This window comes from Salarias fasciatus, chromosome 19 (assembly GCF_902148845.1).
Source record: "Salarias fasciatus chromosome 19, fSalaFa1.1, whole genome shotgun sequence".
NCBI classification, from domain to species: Eukaryota; Metazoa; Chordata; class Actinopteri; order Blenniiformes; family Blenniidae; genus Salarias; species Salarias fasciatus.
The window spans coordinates 3,199,132-3,223,287 of NC_043763.1; the positions used below are offsets into that span (position 1 = coordinate 3,199,132).

Genomic DNA, 24,156 nt, shown 5'->3' on the forward strand with positions numbered 1-24,156 from the left:
TACCGGAAGTCCATACCGGAAGTTAGTCCATACCGGAAGTTCGTACCGGAAGTTAACCGCAGAAGTGGTTTTTTTTTTAAGTAGGATTATAGAATACAAACAGTACAAACAAAAATCAAACATTTAGGCAGAGACACACCATTCACACGTCATTACATTAAGACTATCCAATTTTTTTTTTTTTTTTTTCCCTTGTCCTGTTCAGCAGCTGGGGCGTGCAATATTGTATGATTGTAGCCTTTTACTATGTGAACAGATTTTAATGTTAGCAGCAGGACGAGACTGAATCTCCTCCTGCTGCTGCCTTTATTTAAAGCTGGCGTCCGGCATGGCTGCCAGACAGGACCGGGATGGAAACGCTCAGAGAGCGAGAGACAGAAAAGAGAGAAAGATAAAGAGAGGGAAAGGGTCGGGGGGGGGCACAACCTATGTACACATTCACGATGCAAAACAGTGTTGTCGACGCACCACACATAACCAACAATCATCATCATCAACAATCGTCATCACCAACAACAATCTAGACAACACCTAAACAGAGCCGACAATCAACGCAAAAACTGACAGAACCATACATATATGTACATATAAATTTTTTTTTTTTTTTTTTTCAATCTCCCCCTGACGAACCATATTAGTGAACAGACCAGGCCAGAAAAATAAAAAGAGGTGTAAGGAAGGAAGGAAATGCAAAGACACCACAAACCATTTTTTTTTTTTTTTTTTTTTTTTTTGTGAGAATAGAGCTAGCATTAACTAGTAGTAAACTCGGGGCGTGCAACAAGAGAGGGCTACTACAGATCATCATTAGTCTAACCACCACAAGAAGACAAGGTAACCGAGTATGTGAAGAGTGATTAAAGATCAGCGTGATCATGCAAATGTGATGGTGATGGTGATAGTGAACATGCATACGTATATGACCTCTGACCTCTGAGAAGGCCAGAAGCAGGCCAGAGAGGCCCTCAGAGCCCAGACATCCGGCGGTCATCCCAGAGCCCGGATCCAAGCCGCTCCCCCGGGGCAGACGCCCCCACTCTGGTTCAGAAATGGGGCAGAGGAAAGCCCCGGCCGGGGACCCCGGCGGTCCCGGGGCCCGGGCCCCGCGGAGCCACGACCAGCAGGAGCCGGTCCACCCCGGGCGCCGGACGCCTGGGGCGGGCAGAGCCGAGAGCCGAGAGCCCAAGGCCCAAGAGCCCAAGAGCCGACCCCCCACACAGGCGGAGGGCCATGACCCACCTGGGAGAACCGGCTCACACGGGTTCACTGCGTCAGCAGATCTGCGGCTCTTTTAAATGACTTATTTTTTTAACCTTTAATTGTATTAAACAATCTGAAATTAGTAACAGTTGTTCTGTGAATTAATGTTAGAATATTATTATTTTATGCAGTTAACGTGATTTCTGAGCACAGGTATGGGGAGCTGAACTCTCCCACAGGCATCTTCCCACTCTTTTCTTAATTTTCTCTCCTTAGGAAAGCTGTGGATGCTCACCACACTTCTTTTAATTCCCTTGTTTTCAAAATTACATCCAAAAGTGACGCAATGTGGCATTTTGTTTAGTTGTAGCTGACGAGAGAAGTATTTTGTGAGTAATTTGTGGCTTTGCGCGGTGAACAGACAACTACCTGACGTCATCACTCCCAGAATGCATTGCGCGGCCAAAACATGGCCGCCACCATGTAAGCAATAATCCTATAAACGAGTGGCATTTTATAACTTATGCATTATGTTTATACTTTTCTAACAGCGTATTTTAAGTGTAGACATCAGCGACAACATTTGTAGAGCTAATAGACATTTTAATCGGGGTTCGCTTTAAGGCGGAGTCAGCAACGTCGTTCACTGGCGGCCATCTTAGGACAGTGGACCACTTTGGGGCGCTCTGTGTAATCTAAGGGAAGGTGAGTGATTTACACTAATTAAAATACTCAACTCACTGAATTCTTCATGGATTTACAGACAGTTTGATTTGTTGCTAACGTTACGTTGCTATGATGCAGACTAAATTTTAATATCACAACTTTTCTTTTGCATGCAGTTAAATGCCTACATGTCTGACGTTTATAACAAACCAAGTCATTTGAAAATCGATTGAAAATTGAGCAATCTATAGCTATTTCAAAGTTGACGCTCAATTGACATTAATGTGATGAGTGAGTCAGCGGCCCTGTACCAAGATGGCCGCCATGTGACGACGTTAGTCCCCATTGGGTTGCAGCGCGCATGAGCCATCTATTGTTTCTATATATATCTATGCTCACACCCACTCACTCACACTGACACACACACACACACGCATGCAACGCATGCGTGCGTGCACACACACGCACACACGCACGCACGAACGCACACACACACACACACACACACACACACACACACACACACACACACACACACACAGTCCATCCTACCCCAAACACACTCACATTCCCACGTCATTCAACTGTCATGTCCTGTGGGAGACCCTCCCGGAAGGCAAGGGAACACCGGACCCCACATCCAGGACCCCCCGCCACCCACAACTGCTGCCCCCACCCCCAAACCCCACCGCTGCAGACAGGTATGCACCCCCCAGAGCCAGCAGCCCCCCAAACCACAGCCGGTCCAAACCCCAGGCCTGTGGGGAAACAACAGCCCCCACCCCCGGCCCCCCACCAGAAGGAACCCGGAAACGGGGGCACAGACGACCCCATTGCCCCCTCCCTCCCCCTCGCCTCGTGAGTGTTGATGGAGTATAAGTTGTTTGCGATTAAAATTAGGGGCAGTAACCACACCGTGCCGCGAGTGAGGCCAAACGAGCAGTCTCATCCACCTGAACAGCCCCACCCCCGACACAGCGTGCCAAGACCCCCCAACGTGTATGTTTGTATGTATTTGGTTGTGTTAGATGACTAAGTGCAATTAAGACTGAGAGGCGAGCCACTGAAGGGTGCAGTGATTGAGGTCACTTCGATGGCCCCCTCCACCACACCCTACCTGATAAGCCCGCCTCCCAAAGCCCTACGTGTGTGTGCCTGAGAGCGGGGTGAGAGAGGGGCCCGGGGATGCCGCAGCACCCCCGTCACCCGGGAGCCCCCGGACGAAGGACCGGGCCAGGAGTGTCCCTCCCCCAGGACCAGGGCGGACAGCGACCATAGCCAGAGAGCCACCGACCCAAGAAGCACACACCCATCATGCATCAGGAGGAGTGGAGGTGAGGACAGACAGGGGGCAGCGGAAGGACCCAGACCAAGGGCCCACCGCCCCCAGGCCCACCGGGGCCATCCCCCACAGGGCACCACACTCTCTCCTCACATACATACCTCCAATCGCCCACACATATACACCCACACATACAGACATACATACTTACAGATACACACCCACACACATACATACATGCTCACAGAAACATACACACACATACATACACACACATACACAATCACACACATATACATACATATCCAGATACACACCCACACACTCACATACATATACATACATACCCACTCATACAAAAACATACATACTCACACATACACACCCACAACATATACACATGCACGTACACGCACACCCACCACCACCACCCCCCTGACCCCCACAGCCCACCACCACCACCCCCCTATCTACCCCCCATCCACCCCACCCCCCGCCTACCCCCCCACCCCTCCACCCCACCCCCCCCCCCCCCCCCCCCCCCCCCACCCACCCCGATGCCCTGGATTCCGGGGCAGCAACCAGACACCAGGGCGCACACCGACCCAGGCCGCGGCAGCACGCCCGAGCCAACCGGCCCCCCCAGCCAGGCCAACCACCCCACCCCAATGGAAGGGGACAGCCCCCAGGCACCAGGGCCCAGGGCCCCCAGCCACACCCGCCCCAGGACACCCCGGCCACCCAGACATGAACCGGCACCCGCCGACCCCGGCCCCCCGGAGCCCCGGCCCCACCGCCGCCAGACAGCGCCAACAACCGGCGGCCCCCCCCACCCCCAATCCAAACCAAACACGAAGACAGCCCCCAGCGAAGCAGCCCAGACCCCGACCCCAAGACAGCGCCAACCACCCGCAGCCATCAGGCCCCCCCACCAACAACCGACCCTCAAAGAGGAGAGGCCCTCATCTTCCCCTTACATTAAGTGATGGAGCTGATCACAGGGGACCAGAGAGAACCAGATTCAGCTGAATGGTCCTTTGAACAGACAGACATTGTCTCCAAGCTAATATGATCTAATAAAAGACTCTTAAACTGCCTAATACTCAGATTACTTCTGGATTTCCAATTTACAAGGATCGTTTTCTTTGCGATGCACAAGATGGTGAGAACAATGTACACAGAGTTTATTGATATGTTAATTTCACCCAAATCACCTAAGAGGCACAGTGTGGGAGTTACAGGAATATTGCATGTGAACCATGTTGACAGGTCTTCACACACCTGAAGCCAGAACCTCTGCACTGGTGTGCAGGACCACAAGGCGTGGAGGTAGCTGTCAGTCATGTTATCATTGCAATGTGAACAGATATCAGATTGCGATAGACCCATCTGGGACATCCTTCGTCCTGTATAGTGAATTCTATGCAGAATTTTGAATTGTATTAGTTGTATATTTGAATTCTTTGTCATTTTGAAAGTATTAAAACATATTTGTGACCACGCATTTTCGTCAAAGTTGTTAAATAAGTCAGCCTCCCATTTTAAGGTCGGAAGGAAGATTTTATCTTCCACCTTTGATAATATTTTATATATCTTTGATAGCACCTTTGGGGAGCTGAGGTTTAAGAATTCTTCGACCCAGGGAGGTAGCTGTCCCTTCAGTTGATTAAAGGTATATTTTTTACCTATGATAGATTTAAGTTGATGATATTCTAGAAATGCTGTGCTGCTGATTCCATATTGTGAGGTGAGAGTACTGAATGATAAAAAGTTGCCGTTTTCAATGATATGTTCAAGCTGGCTGATTCCTTTATTTCTTTAGTTTAACATCTTTTTGTTTTGCAGGATGTCTGGGTTGTTCCAGATGGGTGTGAGTTTACACGGGATCAGAGAAGATTTAGTTAGCTTTAGAAAGTCCCACCAAGCCATTAAAAAGGAACTGATGTTAATACTTTTAAAACGCCGAAGGGATTTCATGGTGGAACTGATGAATGGTAAATCAGAGATGACTGGATCCTCACATAATGCTTGCTCTACATCCAATCATGGCTCATCTAAATTGTTAGGTTTAAGCCATTTGGAGATATATTGCAGTTTGCTGGCTATGAAGTAATTACTGAAGTTAGGCAAGTCCAATCCACCTCTGTCTTTAGTCTGTTGTAACGTCTTTAAACTGATAGGTGATGGTTTATTTTTCCAGAGAAATTTAGATATGTATGAGTCCAGTGATTTGAACCAGCCAGACGATGGTTTGGTTGGTATCATTAGCCTTAGGTAAAGTCATCATTTTAATGGTGGCAACCCTCCCCATAAGAGATATAGGTAAGCGTCTCCACCGTAAGAGGTCATCCTCTATTGACTTCAGTAACGGAACATAATTTAGTTTTGAAAGTTCTGATATCTTTGGAGAAATGTTTATGCCTAAATATCTAATGTTTCCAGACTGGATTGTAGCATTGGGTGTAATTTGTAAATCACAGTTTATAGGCATGGCTGTAGTCTTAGACCAGTTGATAGAATAGTCAGATATTAGTGAAAATTTGTCAATAAGTGTGATTGTTTGGGAGACAGAAAATGGAGAGTTCTGCAGGAAAAGCAATACATCATCTGCATAAAGACTTATTTTATGTTCTATCTTATTATTGGCCAGGATCCCTCTGATGTCTTTATTTTGTCTTATAGCAGCTGCCAGAGGTTCGATAAAGATGCAAACAGTGAGGGAGAGAGTGGACAGCCCTGTATGGTTCCTCGCTGCAGACAGAAGCTTGGAGAAGTCTGCTCGTTAGTCTTCACACATGCAGCTGGGTTGTTATATAAGATTTTAATCCAGTTTATGAAAGACTTTCCAAACCCAAATTTGGTTAATATTCCAAATAAAAATTTCCAGTTTACTCGATCAAAAGCTTTTTCAGCATCTAAAGAGATAATTATGGATTCTAGATTATGTATTGTAGAGTAACCTATTATATTAATTAATCTGCGCATGTTAGTGGATGAATGTCTACCTTTAATGAACCCTGTCGTGAATTGACATACAACTTTAAAAAGTCCACAAGGCCCTGACATGTATTGTTGAATGGAAATGGTTTTGTATATATACTTTCTCTTGGCAGTTAATCAAATTGTGAATCATGAAATATATTTGAAACTTCTGAGAACCATATTTATCTATACATGTTGAAACTGAGGTCCTAATTTACATACATAGATGATAGGTAAAAAGTGACACTTGTATGACTATATTATTCACTTTGCTCAAGAGCACATATGCAGTGCACCATATTCCATATTATAAGGAATATGGTTTTTTTGTGTGTAATCTGGAGGGAAAGTAAGAATTCATATTTTCAAGATATCCGATTAAATAAATGGAAATTTACGATTATTATTAATTGAAGGTTGTTATCCACTTCTGTAGAATAATCTTGCGTAAGTCTCAGGTATATTTGGTTTACAGTGTTTCTTACTGTACAGCCACACCTGTCATTCGTGAGCGCGCTGAAGTGGGGGTTTTTAACCCCTCAGTAGACACTTCCAGGCAGCACCTGCCTCTAAAACGAGGATTGCATCTCGTCAGATATGAAAATTATTTCCACATCTCCAACGTTCATCCAAGGTACGCACATTTCTATCTCTTGACTCGGGTGGGAATTTGAATGTGTAGACTCAACCTGACAGGTAAAATTCAGGGGAAACTACCTCGGAGGGATTCGCTCTCCTTTACTGATGACGTAGTCCGCGGTCCCCCTTCCAGGGGATTCTAGATGGTTCTGTGATCGATTGGTGGACTGACCAATCACGTAGGGAGATTGTCTGCGATTCCACCAATCGGGAGGCTGCGGGGGCGGGCTCTCGGAGCATCCGTCCGTGAGCGCCGCTGCTGGGTGATGTCTGGGCAGCCGCGGCGGAGGAGTGGGAGAATCCGCTCTGGACACCACCGCTCTCCGGGATTACTGTCTACGAGTTGGCTATAAACAGCTCCGCTTACATAACAGCGAGTAATACGGTGAGTACACGCTCAGCTCGCTGTTGCGGATGTTTCTAGAGTAGGACGCACGCTCGGGCACGTTTCATTCAGAAGCGGAGTGACAGCTGATTCATCTTTCTTCCTTCAGAGGTCAGGTCGTCGCGGAGGACTGAACGGGGAAGAGGTGAACCTGAGAGCGCTCACCATGTCTGTGGTCGGCATTGACGTGGGTTTCCAGAACTGTTACATCGCCGTGGCCAGGAGCGGCGGCATTGAAACCATCGCCAACGAGTACAGTGACAGATGCACACCGTGAGTGTCAGTAAATCGCCGCACATCACCGCCGTCTTGTTACGCAACGTGCGCGTCCAGACGACGCGCGGTGCGGCGGGTGAGGGTGGGGGGGCTCGTGCGGGGGGGGGGGGGGGGGGGGGGGGGGGGGCTGCTGGTGGCGATGCGGCCTGTGGCCGATGGTGGTTTATTCTCACCGTCAGACCACGGCGGGTCAAAATGCCGCGTGCGTCAGCGCTGCGCCTCAAAGCCGCAGTGTGCCGCCTGACAAAGTTGAATGAGTGAGGCTCACTTCACCCTGATGTGTGTGTGATTATTCCCCCTCGGTGTGTGCACAGATCAGCCCTGACATTATATTTATTGGATTGAATCGGGGTCATAAAAACGTTGTGCAAAGGGTATTTGCTGCAGCATCCTGCAAAAAAAAAAAGGGATGAGCAGCTGGAGAGGAGGCTGAGCAGTGCACCTTTAAGTGGAGGGGGGGGGGGTGCAAGTGTGGCAAGGTGAAAGTAGGGAGTGACTTGTCACTGTCAGCTACTGTGAAATAGATTTCTCACCCCCTTGAGACTACAAACATTTATCCTTGTCGGTAAACAACAAACCATTTAAATGTGATCCTTTTTTAATGGACTTGAGCTTCCTGGTGACGGTGGTCTGGTTTGCGCCACTGCCCCAGTTTGTCTTCTTTCCCTCATCTTCAGCACCCGTTTCTGTTCTGCTTCGTCACATCTGGTGGCATCGTTGCTTCTGTTATTTGAAGATAACTGATGTTCTGATGTGTCTGTCCTCCGCTCAGGGCGTGTGTGTCACTGGCCTCCAAAAATCGCATGATTGGAAACGCAGCCAAGAGTCAAGTAAGGTCTTCAAACAGCAGCTGAAAGCATTGACTGAAGCATAATTGTTGAAGATCACCACACAGCAAGAGTTTCTTCTTCTCTTTTTTTTTCCTACAGATCATAACAAACTTCAAAAATACAGTCCATGGCTTCAAAAAGTTCCACGGCCGAGCATTTGATGACCCGTTTGTCCAAGCGGAGAAACCCAAACTGCCTTACAGCTTACATAAACTGGACAATGGAAACACTGGCATTAAGGTGAAACCATTCGTTTCTTGTTTTCATTCCTCTTATCTTTCACCTCCAAGCCCTGCGTCTCAGCTCGTCATGTGTCGGGTGTCCTGATTTCTCTCTAAGGTGCGTTATCTGGAGGAGGACAAAGTGTTCACGTGTGAGCAGATCACCGGGATGCTGCTCACCAAGCTGAAGGAGACGTCGGAGAACGCCCTGAAGAAGCCGGTGGTGGACTGTGTCATCTCAGTGAGTGATGAACGCCTTACAGCCTGCTGCTGCTGCTGCTGCTGCTGCTGCTGGAGCTCACCACCTGCTTTCAGTAGCAGCGCTCATTTCCCATTTGTCTTGCAGGTCCCGAGCTTTTTCACCGACGCTGAGAGACGATCGGTGTTTGATGCCAGTCAGATCGCAGGGCTGAACTGTCTACGGTTAATTACCGACACCACTGCAGGTCAGTCAGATCGTTACAGGTTTAAATCAGAAACGTGTGTGTTGTATTTCCAGCAGCATGTTAATAATCCTATTTTTGAACAGTGGCTTTGGCTTATGGGATCTATAAACAAGACCTTCCGACACCGGAGGAGAGACCAAGGAATGTGGTTTTTGTAGACATGGGACACTCATCTTTTCAGGTCGCCATCACTGCTTTCAACAAAGGCAAACTCAAGGTTAGCCCCGAGCCTTTTCCAGCTGCAGCTGTAATACTTTTACACTCTGGGCTCATCCTCAGCCTGCTTTCGTCAGGTCCTCTCCACGGCGTTCGACCCGTACCTCGGAGGCCGCAATTTCGACGAGGCGCTGGTAGATTACTTCTGCGAGGAGTTTAAGAGCAAGTACAAGCTGAACGTGCGCGACAACCCGAGGGCCGTGCTGCGACTGCACCAGGAGTGCGAGAAACTGAAGAAGCTGATGAGCGCCAACTCCTCGGACCTGCCCCTGAACATCGAGTGCTTCATGAACGACATCGACGTCTCCAGCAGGATGAACAGGTGGGAGCCGCTCTCTCTCCTCCCGGGTCGGTAATGTGGAAAGTGGGCCTTCTCTAATGCAGTGCGTTCTGAATCTCTGATCCTCAGGGGACACTTTGAAGAGATGTGTGCTCAATATCTGATGAGGGTGGAGATGCCCCTGAAAGTGGCGCTGGAACAATCAAGTAAAGCCGCTCGTATTTATCCTTCAATAACGGGCTGTGAAGTAAGATTCCGCTCTGTAACGAGGCTGTTTTCGTCTCAGAGTTGAGCCGGGACGATATCTATGCAGTGGAGATCGTCGGGGGAGCCACAAGAATCCCGGCCATCAAAGAGCGCATCGCCAAGTTTTTCGGCAAAGACGTCAGCACGACGCTCAACGCAGACGAAGCTGTAGCAAGAGGATGTGCCCTGCAGGTGCAGCGTCTCGTCTGTTTCTCCAGTGCGCTCTGTGAGCAGTCCGTTTTGAATATAACTCCATGCTCGTGTGTGTCGTCTGCTCCCGGGTAGTGTGCGATCTTGTCTCCGGCGTGTAAAGTCCGGGAGTTCTCCATCACGGACGTGGTTCCGTTCCCCATCACTCTGCGCTGGAAGTCTCCCACAGAGGACGGCCTGGGGTGAGCGAGGAGGGAGGGGGGCCGGGTCGGTCGGCCCCAAGACGCAGCTTCTGCTGACGGAGTCGACTCTCCGTGACCTGACTTTGCTTTTTTCTGATACTGCGTTTTATTTCTCCCAGAGAGTGCGAGGTGTTCACGAAGATGCACGCCGCTCCTTTTTCCAAAGTGATTACCTTTCACAAGAAGGAACCCTTTGACCTTGAAGCCTTCTATAGCAACCCTCAAGAGCTCCCCTACCCGGACCACCGGATAGGTAAGGATGGAAGTGGAACAAATGCAAATCATTTTTCAATAAAAGTAGCTGCTCTGACTGTGTCCAATGTACAAAATTGTTTTAGTACATTTCACTGATTTTCCTGGCAGAGTTACTGTTGTTGAAATGACACTTATTTTGGAAGGAAGAATTCAGTTTTTGTGAAACGTATGCACCATATTGTCAGGATTCAGGTTAAGAGTTTGATCATTTTTACTTAAAATTCTCCTGTGCAGATTTTGTTTTTGGGAAATGCTTTGCCCGGTTTGTAAATTCATTAGTAATAGAGTTTTTTCTGTGGTAATGTAGCAGTTTTCTCCGGTCATACAGAGACATCTAGTGGTCACAGATGATCATTACTGCTATATTTTAGTTGCACGATGAGCCAAACAGCTGAAAACAGTGTGAGTCAATATCCAAAATAAGGCCATTAATTCCTTATTGACTTGTATTGTTTTGCACTAAAACAGGAAGATTTTTAATTAAAGATCATCACTGTACTGTAATATAGCAAAGCCCCTTTTTAAAGTTTAGGGGGCAGTAATGAGTCTGGATTGATCCATCGTTTCTCGTATTAAATATTTAATTTATTGGGATATCAGTTTGCTGCCTCGTCCACTCCGCGCTGTCAGAAGCTCAGAGACGATCTGCCGGTTGTGTGTCCGTGTGCCGCCAGGCTGCTACTCGGTGCAGAACGTGGTCCCTCAGCCGGACGGGGACAGCTCCAAAGTGAAGGTCAAGGTGCGCGTCAATGTCCACGGCATCTTCAGCGTGTCCGGCGCCTCCCTGATCGAGAAGCAGAAGGGAGACGGAGACGACATGCAGATCGACTCCGAGCCGATGGTGCAGAATGAAGGCAGAGGAGAGGAGCAGGTACACGGTCCACCCATGTCTGGTTCAGTCCCTGGCCTCTTTCTCCCACTGATAAATTATATTCTTTAAATAGAATCCCACCACTGCAGAACCAGATCGGGGGGTTAATGGACAGAAAGGGAGAGGAGAGACGAGTTGTTAAACCACTCACTGCAGAGTGACGATTACTTTCGTCTCACGGTCTGAAATATTGAGTGTGTGTTTTGTGGCTCAGAATAAAATGCAGGTGGACCCAGAAGGCCCGAGCCAGCAGGATCAGCAGAGCGAGGAGAACAGCTCCAGCAGCAAGGTGGGACCAGCTTTAACGCCACGAAAAACAATGACACAGACAGAAAACAAATACTGACTTCAGGCGATATCATGTCGTATAAATCTAGGAATATCATCATAAAGCTGCTTGTTGATGCAATAAATACAGATTGAAGTGATGCTTTGTAAAACACGTGCTTCAGGTTTTCCCAGCCCTGCAGCTGAAAGGTTTTGTTGTTTGAATCCAGGAGGCTGCAGCGGGGGACAAGCAGGACCCGGCAGCAGGAGGCAGCAAGCCCAAAGTCAAGGTGAAGAGCATCGAGCTTCCAATCGTCGTCAGTAACGTCCGGCAGCTCGACAGTGAAGTCCTCACTGGCTTCGTGGAGTACGAGGTCAGCTCTTTAACACTTTTTGTAAATGCTGTTTTCCTTGGTCTTTCCTCCACTGAGACTCAGTGTTTCTGTTATGTTGGTGGTTTTCAGATTATTCACGAGAGTCTCCTTAGTTTTGATTCACTCTTGCTGTTATTGATCCCCTCTGTGATCGAGTTTGTGTTTTCTCCCGCAGCGTCAGATGATCATTCAGGACAAACTGGTGAAGGAGCTGAACGACGCCAAGAACGCCGTGGAGGAGTATGTTTATGATCTGAGAGACAAGCTGTGCGGGATGTACGAGAAGTACGTCACCCAGGATGTGAGTGAGCCTTCCTGCCTGACCGCCAGGAAAACAGCCGCCCCGCTGAGTCCAATTAAAGCCAACGGCGTGCCCGTGACTTTGTATTTAACATGTTGTGTGTGTGTGTGTGTGTGTGTGTGTGTGTGTGTGACAGGACAGCGGCCGGCTGTCGCTGATGCTGGAGGACACGGAGAACTGGCTGTACGAGGACGGAGAGGACCAGCCCAAACAGGTGTACGAGGAGAAGCTGGACGCGCTCAGGGTTTGTCTTGTTTTACATTTACTCTCGGGAAGCTGCTGCTGCAGGTTTCATGAGTGGCTGTGTTTCCGTGCAGAGGCTGGGTCAGCCCATCTACGACCGGCACAGAGAGCACGAGGACCGGCCGCGGGCGTTTGAAGAGCTGGGAAAGAAGCTGCAGCTCTACATGAAGTTTGTGGAGTCGTACAAGCAGAAGGTGAGCTCAGCCCGGTGCTGACACCTCTCTCTTCATTTTAAAATGAAATCATGACTGAAAAGTGTTTGTTTCTCCCAGGACGAACGCTTCCTCCACCTGAGCGCGGAGGAAATGAGCTCCGTGGAGAAGTGTGTGAGTGAAAACATGGGCTGGATGAACAGCCGGATGAACGCTCAGAGCAAACTGGCTCCAACTCAAGACCCCGTCGTCAAAGTAGCAGACGTCATCGTCAAAATCCAGGTTGGAGAAAAAAAGCTTCTTTCTTCTTTTTTCTACTTAATTCTAGATTAGGAAAGACAGGATCTTATGCCACGGATCATTTTTATGGTGAAGCTTCTTTACTCCTGATTTTTTTCTTGTTTTTAACCTTTTTTTTTTTTTTAGAGGTTTAAATGTTTTATCATGTGATATAGGATATTTAAAACCTCAGGTCTATTGTTTACACTTTATCATCGCCAGTCGTTGCTTCTTTTTCTGTATTTTTCCTCTTGGGAGAAAATCTTTTTCATGATTTTCCTCTTAAAGTTCACATCATACCTGCTTATTTGTTGTTGATTGTTTGCAGGAACTGGAAAACGTGTGTAACCCAGTGATCAACAAGCCAAAGCCCTCGCTGGAGGAGGCCCCTGAGGCCAGCGACCAGAGCGCCGAGGCCCATAACGGCCCGGCGGCGGCGGAGGGGAAGGCCGAGGCCAAGGGAAACCAGCAGACCAAGTCCGGCAAGGAGATGGAGGTGGACTGAAGACCCGGAGAACGTCTCTCCACTCTCTGCCGCCGCTCGTGTGGAGTCGTTTCTTTCTTTTTTTTTTTTTCTGCGTGCGAGCGCGTGTGTGTTTCATCCCACTGGACTCTTACCTCTGGAGGTTTCCGTTCTCACGCTTCCATCCTCGTGTGATGTGCTTTTTTTTTCTCTCAACGGTTTGACACAGTGAACAAACTAAGGAACGGTGCAGTAGATTAAAAACTCCTCCCCTGCGCTCTGCGTCCGCTACCAGCTGGAAATTAGACGAACAGAAACACCAGATCCTGTCCAGACGGCTGCACAACTATTAGTTTGTATGCAACAATACGAATGATATATCTACATAATATATATATATTTGTATTTATTGAGGTTAAAGGGACGTCCGTGTCGGAAGCTGTAAATAGTTTCTTAAAGCGCAGCAGCCAACATATCTGTACATAAACTACACATTCCCGCTGTTACTATAGAGGTGCTTGATAGATCAGATTATTTTGATAAGTGACCCATTGCCTGTTTCCCTTTCTTTTCTTTTCTTCTTTATTTTTACTTTCTGTTTGGGGGGTGGAATCTTGCATTTTTTTCATCTTTAAGTTATAACATTTGAAGTTGGCAAAAATAAAGAAATTTTGTCTGGAAGACATTTTCTTTGAGAAGCCTGAAATTATTTGTGTATTTTAAAGATAAACTTAAAGAAATTAAGTCAGTATTGAAAGTTCAAGTGGGAAAAAAATTGAGATGATCAAACTAATACTAACTAATAACAAGAATAAAAAAAACTGACTCGATGTTTCAGATGGAGAATTTATACTAATATCTCACCTGTAAAGTGAAATAAATAAATTACTAGATGAACTAACATTGTCACTGAGTAGAAACCTGAAGGAAGGATGTTTAAACCCAGATTATTCTGACACACTTTATCCTTCATCACTGTACTCTGATGGATTTCCAGGAAATCATTTATTTGTCTGTAATCTCTCAGAGATTAGAACTTTTAAAGAGAATCTGGGTTCATATAGAGAATCTATTTTCAGTGTAGCAATACTTGAATAATCCTTATAAAATGCTTTAGATTCTATGATCTAGCTTGATTTTTAGAAGTTTTTCTCAATAATGTTCATGTACTGGTTACAAATCACAAAAAAAATCTTAAAATTGTAGATGTACAGATTATCAGAGGTGAAAGAAACAAATTACAAACACATCCCTGCAGATATTTGGGGATATTTGGACCTTTACTATTTTCCCCCCTCAAATTACCAATGAGTGCTATATGATTTGATTTATTTTTGTATAAACTATTTGTGTTAAAAGCACATTTTCAGAAAAAAAAATACATATTAAACACAAAGCAGGAAATTTCTCAGTTTAAAGGAATCAGAGTTTTGACAAAAGACAGATCAAAAGGCTCAAATATTAAGAGCAGAATTAGGATTTTTCATGTAGTGAATGGTTTAAATTTTACTTTGACCACTGACCACTAGGTGCAATATTTCTAGATCTGCGTAAGGCATTCGATACCGTAAGTCATCCCATATTACTTAACAAACTAGTACATCTTAAATTGTCCACAAGTACTCTCTTTTGGCTAAAATCATACTTGTCTGGACGAACCCAATGCGTCCGTATCGACAATACCACATCCAATATTGCAGCCACAGACATTGGCCTGCCACAAGGTTCCAACATCGGACCACTTCTCTTTTCCCTATATATAAACGACCTGCCGTCTGTGTGCCAGGACGTCAACATCCAAATGTATGCTGACGATACGGTTGTTTATACCTGGGGGAAAGACGCAGAGCAAGTGGCCAAGAAGCTTACATCGGCGATGGAAAAAGTGTCCAAATGGCTTAATGATTCATGTCTCACACTCAACGTTAAGAAAACTGCCACAATGTACTTCGTAAATAACAATAAGCAATCATCTTTCCCAGGCATAACCGTGAATGGAGAAATAGTACAAAATGTAAAAGAGTATGGATACCTGGGCATCATGTTAGACCCACATCTCACCTTTAAAAAACATATAAAACAAATGTGCCGTAGTATAAAATACAACATCAAAACATTCAAATGCATCAGAAATTCTTTAACACTGGAGGCAGCTCTGATTTACTTTAACAGCATGATTATGTTCAGATTTTATTACTGCATAACCTGCTGTTCCCAGGCCAAATAAAACTACCCTGAGGCCGCTGGAATCACTGCACAAGCAATCACTCAAAATTCTAGACAAGAAGCCACGCCAATACCACCACTGCACAATCCTTCAAAAATACAGAATGTTAAACTTCAACAACATCCAGAAATATGCCTCAATTAGAATGACACACAAAATATTAAATAACTCTGCACCCGCACCTCTTCAGAACTTTATCCAGTACACCTCGGCAGTAACATCGCGATCCACACGAGCTTCTACCACTGGGCAATGTCATATACCAAAACTTAAAACAACATTTGCCCAGTCAGCCTTCTCTTACAAAGCTATTAAGGACTGGAATGACCTGCCAACTACTCTGACAATTCAGACAGATTATCTCACCTTCTCAACAGAACTTAAAAAATGGCTGGGGAATAATCAACACTGCCAACACACACTGGGCTCTTAAGATCTAAGCTATGAGCCCAAGCACGTATGAACAGAACTGAGATGGTGTAAATGTGCAATATTTCATATGTAAATATGGGTGTTTCTAACTTTTATTGTGACATTGTAAATGATATGTGTATGTAAACAGAACATGGATTTGATTGTATGTCTGGGTTGTGATGAGATTGTGTGGACAAATGTTGCATGTGTGAGTGCTAGGTAACTGAGAGAGTGAATTTTTAAGTGCTTGTATTGATGTAATGTAAATAAATTTTATACTTGTAACCAGGGACTGCAGATGGAAACTAGCTGTGTAGCTATAATCTGGTGCAGAACATCTCTGTCTTCAACTTAATGTCTCTGTACATTGTCCCTTCAAATAAAGACTAAACTAAACTAAACTAAACTAAACTAGATCTCTATTTCAAAGCAACTAATGACAAAAATGTGAGTAACTGGTAAACAGTTACTTCCACTCCTCTTTGTTATTTATTATGCTTTATAATTAAGTGAAGTTTGAACTTTCTTGCAGAAATAAGTATGAAGGTGAATAATGCAAAACTGAGAGCACATACAAGCTCTCACATCAAACACGCACGATTACAACATGTTTCAGAGCTCAAAAAGCTATTAAGGGTTTTCGTTTTAAAAAAAATTAATGGTTTTTCTGTTCTTGAGCTTTATTTATTTATTTATTCATAATATATTGCCAACAAGATAAGGATTTAGGGAACAATAACAATTTCAAATGAACAGTACAACAAAATAAAGCATAAAATAACAAGTTAGAGCTCATAGGGTTGATATAAATACATCCAGTGAAGTGCAAATTTCTGCTACTTTAAATGTGCTTTAGTTTGTTTAGTTAGACTGTTTAATGGAGAAAATTTAATGTTTGAGCTTGTCATGAAAAACAAAGCTTTTTATCCAGAGCTTTTGCAACATTGAATGTGATACTTTAAAATAAGAAATAAAAGATTTATAATTGAAGTAGAATTGCTTTTTTAATGCATATTCCTATCAGATCATCTGTATTCTGCCCCCCAGATGATCTGGTGTATTTATGTTCTGCTCATTAGAACTTTATTATGAGGGACATAAGTCCAGCATCTTTTCCAGTTAGATTGTATTTTTATGGTAAAACCGGCATTTTTAAAACATCTCAGCATCCCGTCTCATAGCTGCACGTGTAACGTTTTTAACAAATCAAATCGTTTGGAAACCGATGGAAAATTCAGTGAATAATTCTACTTTACGGTGGGGAACTCCTCACCTCCGCGGACTCACAGCTCAAGCCGCCGTGAACGTCCGCGCGTGCGGCGCAGGATGGAAGGGGGCGTGGTTTACGTCCCGTTTTGTTTCGTGTGACGTCAGCGCGTAGTAACGGGCGGATATTTTCAAAATGGAAGAAATTGCAAAGTTTTGGAGGGGAACGAAGGAGCGATGTTTCTTTGAGCTCTGACCGCTCCAGTCACCACCGAGGGACATTTCTGCGAAGCTGCATGAACCCGCGCGGGCAGAACCACCGACGATGAGTGTTTCAATCGGCGACAAAATCGAGGTGAGTTGTTGTTGTGATGCGGGCTAACGATGCTAGTTGTTAGCTTTAGCTGTTTACACACGGCGACGGACCGAAGTGAATAAAACAGTGTGTGATGGGTGTGGGCTGTGCAGTTCTTCATAAACTTTATAATATATGCAGTGCTGTGCTGACAATCCAAGATAACAAGCATTTAAGACGTTTTATCCTTAAGAGTTAACGTGTAAAATAGTCTATTGTATGGTAGTGTGTCAGTGTTGATGCGGGGTCGGTCCTGGGATCTGTCCTCTCCTCCCCTGGGACACTGCTGTCCTCTCCTCTCCTCTCCTGGGACTGTTGTCCCTCCTCACCGCTTCAGTTTGAGAAGCCAACATGCTGCCTGGAAACAGCCGCAGCGGGAAGAGAGCCGGGATAATTGAAGGTTTTGGTTGGCCCTACGCAGTGTCAGGTGTTGGTGGCTTGTTTGACAGTTAACGTTTGTTTCTGGGAGGATTTCGTGTCGCCGGTGGTCGGAGTGATCGTTTCCACTCAGCATCCAGCATGTCGCAGGGCAGAGGGACCAGGTTTCATCAAGTTATCCAGTATTTCTTTCAAAATCTGTCTGCAGAGAGGCAGAGTAGCAGTGAGGGGACAGGGAGTTTATGTTATGCTCAGGAGGAGCTGAGCATCGAGGTATCTTTGCTCTTAAAGATCCAGCATGAGAAGATGAAATCAAATGTATTTTATTCTAAAGTGAAAAATCTTTTGTCTGCTTGCAGGATTTTAAAGTCCTCACCCTCCTTGGCAAAGGCTCCTTTGCATGTGTCTACAGAGCGAAATCGGTGAAGACTGGGCTGGAGGTTGCCATCAAAACGGTAAGACTGAGTGTGTTCATGAGTACTACAGCATAATTAAAGGCGGCTTTCGGTTGTAACTGGAGTGACAAGCTGTTACCAGCCTGACAGTTAAAGACTGGGCCTGAGCTGGCTCCCAGGGGCTGCTGGTGGTCCCTTGACTCCACACAGAATGACATGTTGGTGGTTTGCTGTCTTTGTGGTTGACAGATTGCCGCTCGAGCAGCGGCACTGTACCAGATTACCGGCCGAGGTGTGTAATTATCCCTGTTGTTCCCATCTGCAGATTGACAAAAAGGCGATGCACAAAGCTGGTATGGTCCAGCGTGTGACGAACGAGGTGGAGATTCAGTGTCGACTGAAACATCCTTCAATACTGGAGGTAAAGTTTGATGGATCGTTGTTTGCCCACTGAATTTGCTCCCTTTAATATTCATCCTTTCTGTTTACACGCGTTTGAATCAGTCAGCTGTGCAAATACAATTACATCTATTAAAGACATGTTACAGTCTAGTGCTTGATATAAAAATAAAAACAAACACTGCTCACCTCAGAGCCTTTATGGGTCGCGTTAAAACCCTGCAGGTGTGTCTGAGTTGGCACATATCAGCTTTCTGTGTTGTTGTCATGGTTATGTAATGCGTTGCAGCTTTGTTTGGAGTTTGAGCGCTCCAGTTATTCATGCTTCACTCTGTGTGGTTGATCTGATTAACCAGGTAACCAGGCAGTGGATGATTCTCTGACAGCAAAACATCTGAAAAGAAGTAAAATAAAATTACAATGAAACAGGCACACAGTAAAACTTCCTTATCTGAGATTTAATACGCATGAACTCAAATATTTAGCTTTCTTTGTAACCTGAAATCAGTTCAGTGAAGTGTTTCAAAAGATTCTAATCTTAGATAACATCGAAGAATTTTACTGAAGTTGTATTGATTGAATATTCATGACTTAATATTTGTTCTTGTGCTTTTCAAAGCTGTATAACTACTTTGAAGACAGCAACTATGTGTATTTGGTGTTGGAGATGTGCCACAATGGAGAAATGAGCCGCTACCTGAAAGAACGGAAGATGCCTTTCTCAGAAGAAGAAGGTCGGGATGAAGAATGTTTTCCCCAAAGCTGAACATGAACTTCCAGGTCTTATCGTGTGTGATTGAAATGTAACGTTGCTTTTGTTCCACAGCGAGACACTTCATGCATCAAATCGTGAAAGGGATGCTGTATTTACACACTCACGGCATCCTGCATCGAGACCTGACGCTGTCCAACCTGCTGCTGACCAGCAGCATGAACATTAAGATCGCAGACTTCGGCCTGGCCACGCAGCTCAAGCTCCCGAACGAGAAGCACTTCACCATGTGCGGGACCCCCAACTACATCTCGCCCGAGGTGGCCACGCGCAGCGCCCACGGCCTGGAGTCGGACGTCTGGTCGCTCGGCTGCATGTTCTACGCCTTCCTGATGGGCCGGCCGCCGTTCGACACCGACACGGTGAAGCACACCCTGTCCAAGGTGGTGCTGGGGGAGTACGAGATGCCGGCCCACGTCTCGCCGGAGGCTCAGGACCTGATCCGCCAGCTGCTGCAGAAAGACCCGGCGCAGCGGCCCAGCCTGTCCGCCGTCCTGGACCACCCCTTCATGACGCAGAGCCCGCCGGCCAGGACCAAGGAGGTGGGGCTCGGCGACGAGGGCTCCATCGACAGCGGCATCGCCACCATCTCCACCGCCTGCACCTCGTCCACCTCGGCCAGCAGCGGCAGCCGCCTGCAGCGGCGGGCGCGCCACGTGATCGGCTCCACGCTGCCCAGCCGCCTGGCGTCCATCCCGGCTCGCCCACGGCAGCCCGCGAACGTTTGCTTCGAGGACGGAGACCAGTGGCAGCAGCAGCAGCAGCAGCAGCATCCGGCGGACAGGTGTTCCCGGGAGACCCGGGGTCGAGGGTTCCACGCCGGGCTGCCTCATTCCCACTGCCTGCGGAGGGCGCACTCCTCGGACCGGCCCGGTTCTGCGCCGGGTCAGAGTTCAGGCCAGGGCGAGCTGGCACGGTGCCACTCAGAGGAGAGCCTGGCCGCGACGGGACATCACGTCTTCCCCAGCAGCTCCGGACAGCATCCGTTTGTGGAGCAGGGGAGGCTTCCCTCTCCGCCTGTCAAACAGTCGGCTCAGTGAGTGACCGGTCTGCTCAACACCTCATCGTTAAAAACAAAGAGACTGACGGCTCCTCTCTCTCTTTCAGCTCGGGCTATTTCTCCACCGAGACGCAACATCCACCAAACCTGCAGTTCCCGAACCTGGACGGCGTTTCCAACTGGCTCAACAGTGAAGGTAGAACTGCTCTTTATCCCTCAGACCTTGTTTCCTCCGTCTCACGACTTCACGTCTCATGGCGTTGTGTGTCTGTGTGTGTTTCCCTTGTCAGGCTCGGGTCACAGGCCCGCAGACTGCAGCGCTCACAGCAGCGCCGGCAGCTTCCACAGCGGCAGAGGACCTTTAGGGGTTCACAACTCCTGGACGGACCGGCCGCCGAGCCGAGGCGCCGGCCAGCTGCCCCCCCAGCAGGACTGCTACAGGGAGAACATCCCCGCCGAGGACTTCCACCCTCTGCTCGCCCGGGAGACCAAGCTTCCCGGGGCCAAGGCCGGCGCGGACCGGCCGAGGAAAACCCTGAGAGACGTGGTGCCGCCGCTCTGCGCCTCCAGGCTGAAGCCCATCAGGCAGAAGACCAAAAACGCGGTGGTGAGACTCTCTCTCTCTCTCTCTCTCTCTCTCTGCATTCTGTCCTTCAGGCTGTGCCGCTCACAGCTGCAGTGTGTCTCCTCCCGGCTGCAGGTGAGCATCCTGGACTCGGGGGAGGTGTGCATGGAGCTGCTGAAGACTCTGAGCGGTCAGGAGAGAGTCAAAGAGGTTCTGCGGATCTCCTGTGACGGGTCGATGGTACGGTTCCCGTCGTGCCTCAGTTCTCCTGAGCAGCCCTCGGTCTCTGGTTTCACTCTGGAGCTTCTCCCCCAGGTCACCATCTACCAGCCCAACGGAGGGAAAGGCTTTCCTGTGCTGGACTGTCCTCCTGCTCCTCCTGAAGACATCCTCATCTGCAGCTACGACGACCTTCCAGGTTCTCAGATTTTCACCTCGCAGCATCAAACAGTGAACTTAGACGTCAAGTCCTCATCAAGGTGCTTTTCCTTTTCAGAGAAGTACTGGAAGAAGTACCAGTACGCATCCAAGTTTGTGCAGCTGGTGAAATCCAAAACTCCCAAAGTGACTCTGTACACCAAGTACGCCAAAGTCATGCTGATGGAGAACTCCCCCAGCGCCGACCTGGAGGTCTGCTTCTACGACGGTGAGTCCCGCTCGGCTCCCGGAGCCCCGGAGGAGGCGGGCGACCGCGAGAGCTGACGCCGAGCCTCTCCGCCCCCCCGCAGGAGCCAAGACCCACAAGACGTCGGAGCTGCTGCGGGTGGTGGAGAAGAGCGGCAAGTCGTGCACGGTGAAGGGCGAGGTGGGCCTGAGCGGCCTGAGCCCCGAGAGCCGGCAGTACGTGGAGCTGTCGGACGAGGGCCACGCCGTGTGCCTGTCGCTGGAGGCCGCCATCGCCGCGGAGGAGCAGCGCAGCGCCGGCAAGGTCCACTTCTTCCCCGTCACCATCGGCAGGTGAGGGCGGGACGGCGCGACCGCACAGCCGGCGACAAACTTCCTCCCAGTTCGTGCTTCATGTCGGCTTCACTGTAAACCTGATGTCTGCAGGAGGCCGGCCAGCTGGGACCCGCCTCCCTCCCAGCCCGCCCACCCGCCGCCTCCCGATGCAGCGTCTCCTCCTCAGCCTCCTCACATCACGCCATCCGTAAGTGTCTCAAAGCCGCACAGCCAGTTTTACCCAGAAGCCCGTGCGGCGGAGCGAACGCTGACCCACAAACGCTGGGAGCTCCAGAAAGCGGAGCTTTAAATCTGCGCCTCGCGCCTTTTGATGAAGATGTGACACGATCTCTGTCCCCGCTCGCCGCTTCCAGATGATCTCCTACGACGGCTCGGATTTCACCTCGGCCAGCCTGAGCAAGAAGAAGTCGCCGCTGCACCCCGAGCCGGCGCCGAGCGCCGGGAAGGTGGTCAAGTCCATATTCGTGCCCAACGTGGGCTGGGCCTCTCAGGTGGGGGCCGGGCCGAGCAGACAGCGTTCAAGCGGGAAGTAGATCCACCGAGTGATCACACCGTGTGTTTCTGTGTGTGTGTGTGTGTGCGTGCAGCTGACGAGCGGAGAGGTGTGGGTGCAGTTCAACGACGGCTCCCAGCTGGTGGTCCAGGCCGGAGTCTCCTGCATCACCTACACGTCTCCTGAGGGCAGAATCACCAGGTGCTTTTATTATAGTATAAAGTGTTTTGCTGGTAAACGCTGTGCTCGGTGCTGCCCCCTGCAGAGCGGCTCAGGTACCGACGGCCTCTGGGAAGACCCACAGATCCTATTTCCCGGTTTTTCTGTTCGGCTGCAGGTTCAAAGAGAACGAGAAGCTTCCGGATCTGGTCAAGGAGAAGCTCCACTGCCTGTCCACCATCCTGGGCCTGCTGGCCAACCCGGCGACCCGGCAGCTCCACGCCCCCCACCACTGCTGATCCCCCCCCCTCCCCCTCCTGTAAATAAACCTGTCTGTGGAGCGTTTTTACTTTGTACAGAAGACTTGAGATTATGAGAAGATATTTTTGTTATTTTAATGAGCCACTCCTGTGTATAGAGTCTGGAATAGCCCCGCGGGGGGAGTCTGTCCTGTTTCTGTGTCATGAAATGTCCCGTCGATGAACGTCGAAGCATTAAACTGGGTGGAGAAATGTTCTGTCTTCTCAATGTCTCTACGGAAGGAATTAAAGTGTGTCCAGCTGAGTTTCACTAATTTAGATCCTCATTAGAGGAAGAACGAAGTCCTCTTTAACTACTTCATCGGTTCTCAAGTATAAAAGTGGCATGATGGGAATCAGCATCAGCATCCAGGTTTGACTTTTGACCTCAATCTTTCATTAAACACGCCAAGAGGAAAGAAAAAACCCGGACAGGCGAGATTTCACATGTTTATTTCGCCCTGTTGAATTTGGCCCTTTAATTAAAAAAAGGTCACAAAATTGTGGATTCTTCTCAATTACAGAACTGATACAAAAAAAAAACAAACAATGGACTGTACGGATGTAAGCCTCGGCGCGGATACACGGACTGTACAAGACACCCAGGAAGTAAACATTGAGGTGGGAGCCGGGATCAACCATTTATTTCCCATTTAGAAGCACGATAAAGGGACACCAGATAGGACACAGTATAGTGGTGGTTTACAGGGATCAGCCTCCACCTTCCTCCACCTCCTCCCTCCCAGACGGGTCGCCACGTCTTCCCACTAGATGCTAGAGGGAACAAAAAACAACACCGGTGCTGTGCAGCTCCGCCCGGCCATATAAAAACACTTTTCCCCCCCCCAATAAAATCTCAATAAAATAAAGTCGCTCTTAGTAGATGTCAGGACACAAGATATTAACAAAACTGGAGTTAAAAAAAGAAAAGAAAAGAAGAAAAAAATCTCACAGTGAACACTGGGAACAAACGCTGGACGCCTCCCGCCACCTCCCATTGGTTCAAACAGGAACTGGAAGAGGAGACGCACTCCCACACACACACACTCACACTCACACACACTTCTCCTGCAGAGTAACGGATTTTCTACTGAATGAAAAGTGACAGGAGGGAAGTTTGCTCCCGTTGTGTTAAAAAAAAACAAAAAAAAAACAAAAAAAAAAAAAAGCACTCCGGTATAAAAGCAGGTTCTCAAAGTGTGGGAGGACTGAAGAACACGGCTCTGTTCCAGCTCTCCACACACACTCTACTCCTGTTTTTCAAAATA

The 24,156-nt window shown here is 47.9% G+C and overlaps 2 protein-coding genes across 2 annotated transcripts; both read left to right on the forward strand.

Moving 5' to 3' along the window:
• Positions 1–6,998: 6,998 nt before the first annotated feature.
• Positions 6,999–13,878, forward strand: hspa4l (heat shock protein 4 like). The gene is made up of 20 exons (XM_030116751.1): positions 6,999–7,154; positions 7,264–7,427; positions 8,203–8,260; positions 8,360–8,500; positions 8,600–8,722; positions 8,828–8,927; positions 9,011–9,144; positions 9,221–9,465; positions 9,553–9,629; positions 9,710–9,861; positions 9,955–10,061; positions 10,181–10,314; positions 10,991–11,187; positions 11,402–11,476; positions 11,685–11,828; positions 12,004–12,129; positions 12,266–12,373; positions 12,447–12,566; positions 12,645–12,806; positions 13,132–13,878. The coding sequence occupies exons 2-20, from the start codon at positions 7,321–7,323 to the stop codon at positions 13,306–13,308; spliced, it is 2,487 nt and encodes an 828-aa protein (XP_029972611.1). The 5' UTR covers positions 6,999–7,154; positions 7,264–7,320; the 3' UTR covers positions 13,309–13,878.
• Positions 13,879–17,301: 3,423 nt separating this feature from the next.
• On the forward strand, positions 17,302–23,089 carry plk4 (polo-like kinase 4 (Drosophila)). The gene is made up of 15 exons (XM_030116750.1): positions 17,302–17,468; positions 18,206–18,301; positions 18,567–18,662; positions 19,260–19,374; positions 19,467–20,448; positions 20,520–20,608; positions 20,703–21,019; positions 21,113–21,217; positions 21,293–21,395; positions 21,474–21,623; positions 21,706–21,934; positions 22,028–22,124; positions 22,291–22,428; positions 22,525–22,631; positions 22,768–23,089. The coding sequence occupies exons 1-15, from the start codon at positions 17,439–17,441 to the stop codon at positions 22,886–22,888; spliced, it is 2,775 nt and encodes a 924-aa protein (XP_029972610.1). The 5' UTR covers positions 17,302–17,438; the 3' UTR covers positions 22,889–23,089.
• The last annotated feature ends 1,067 nt before the right edge of the window (positions 23,090–24,156 follow it).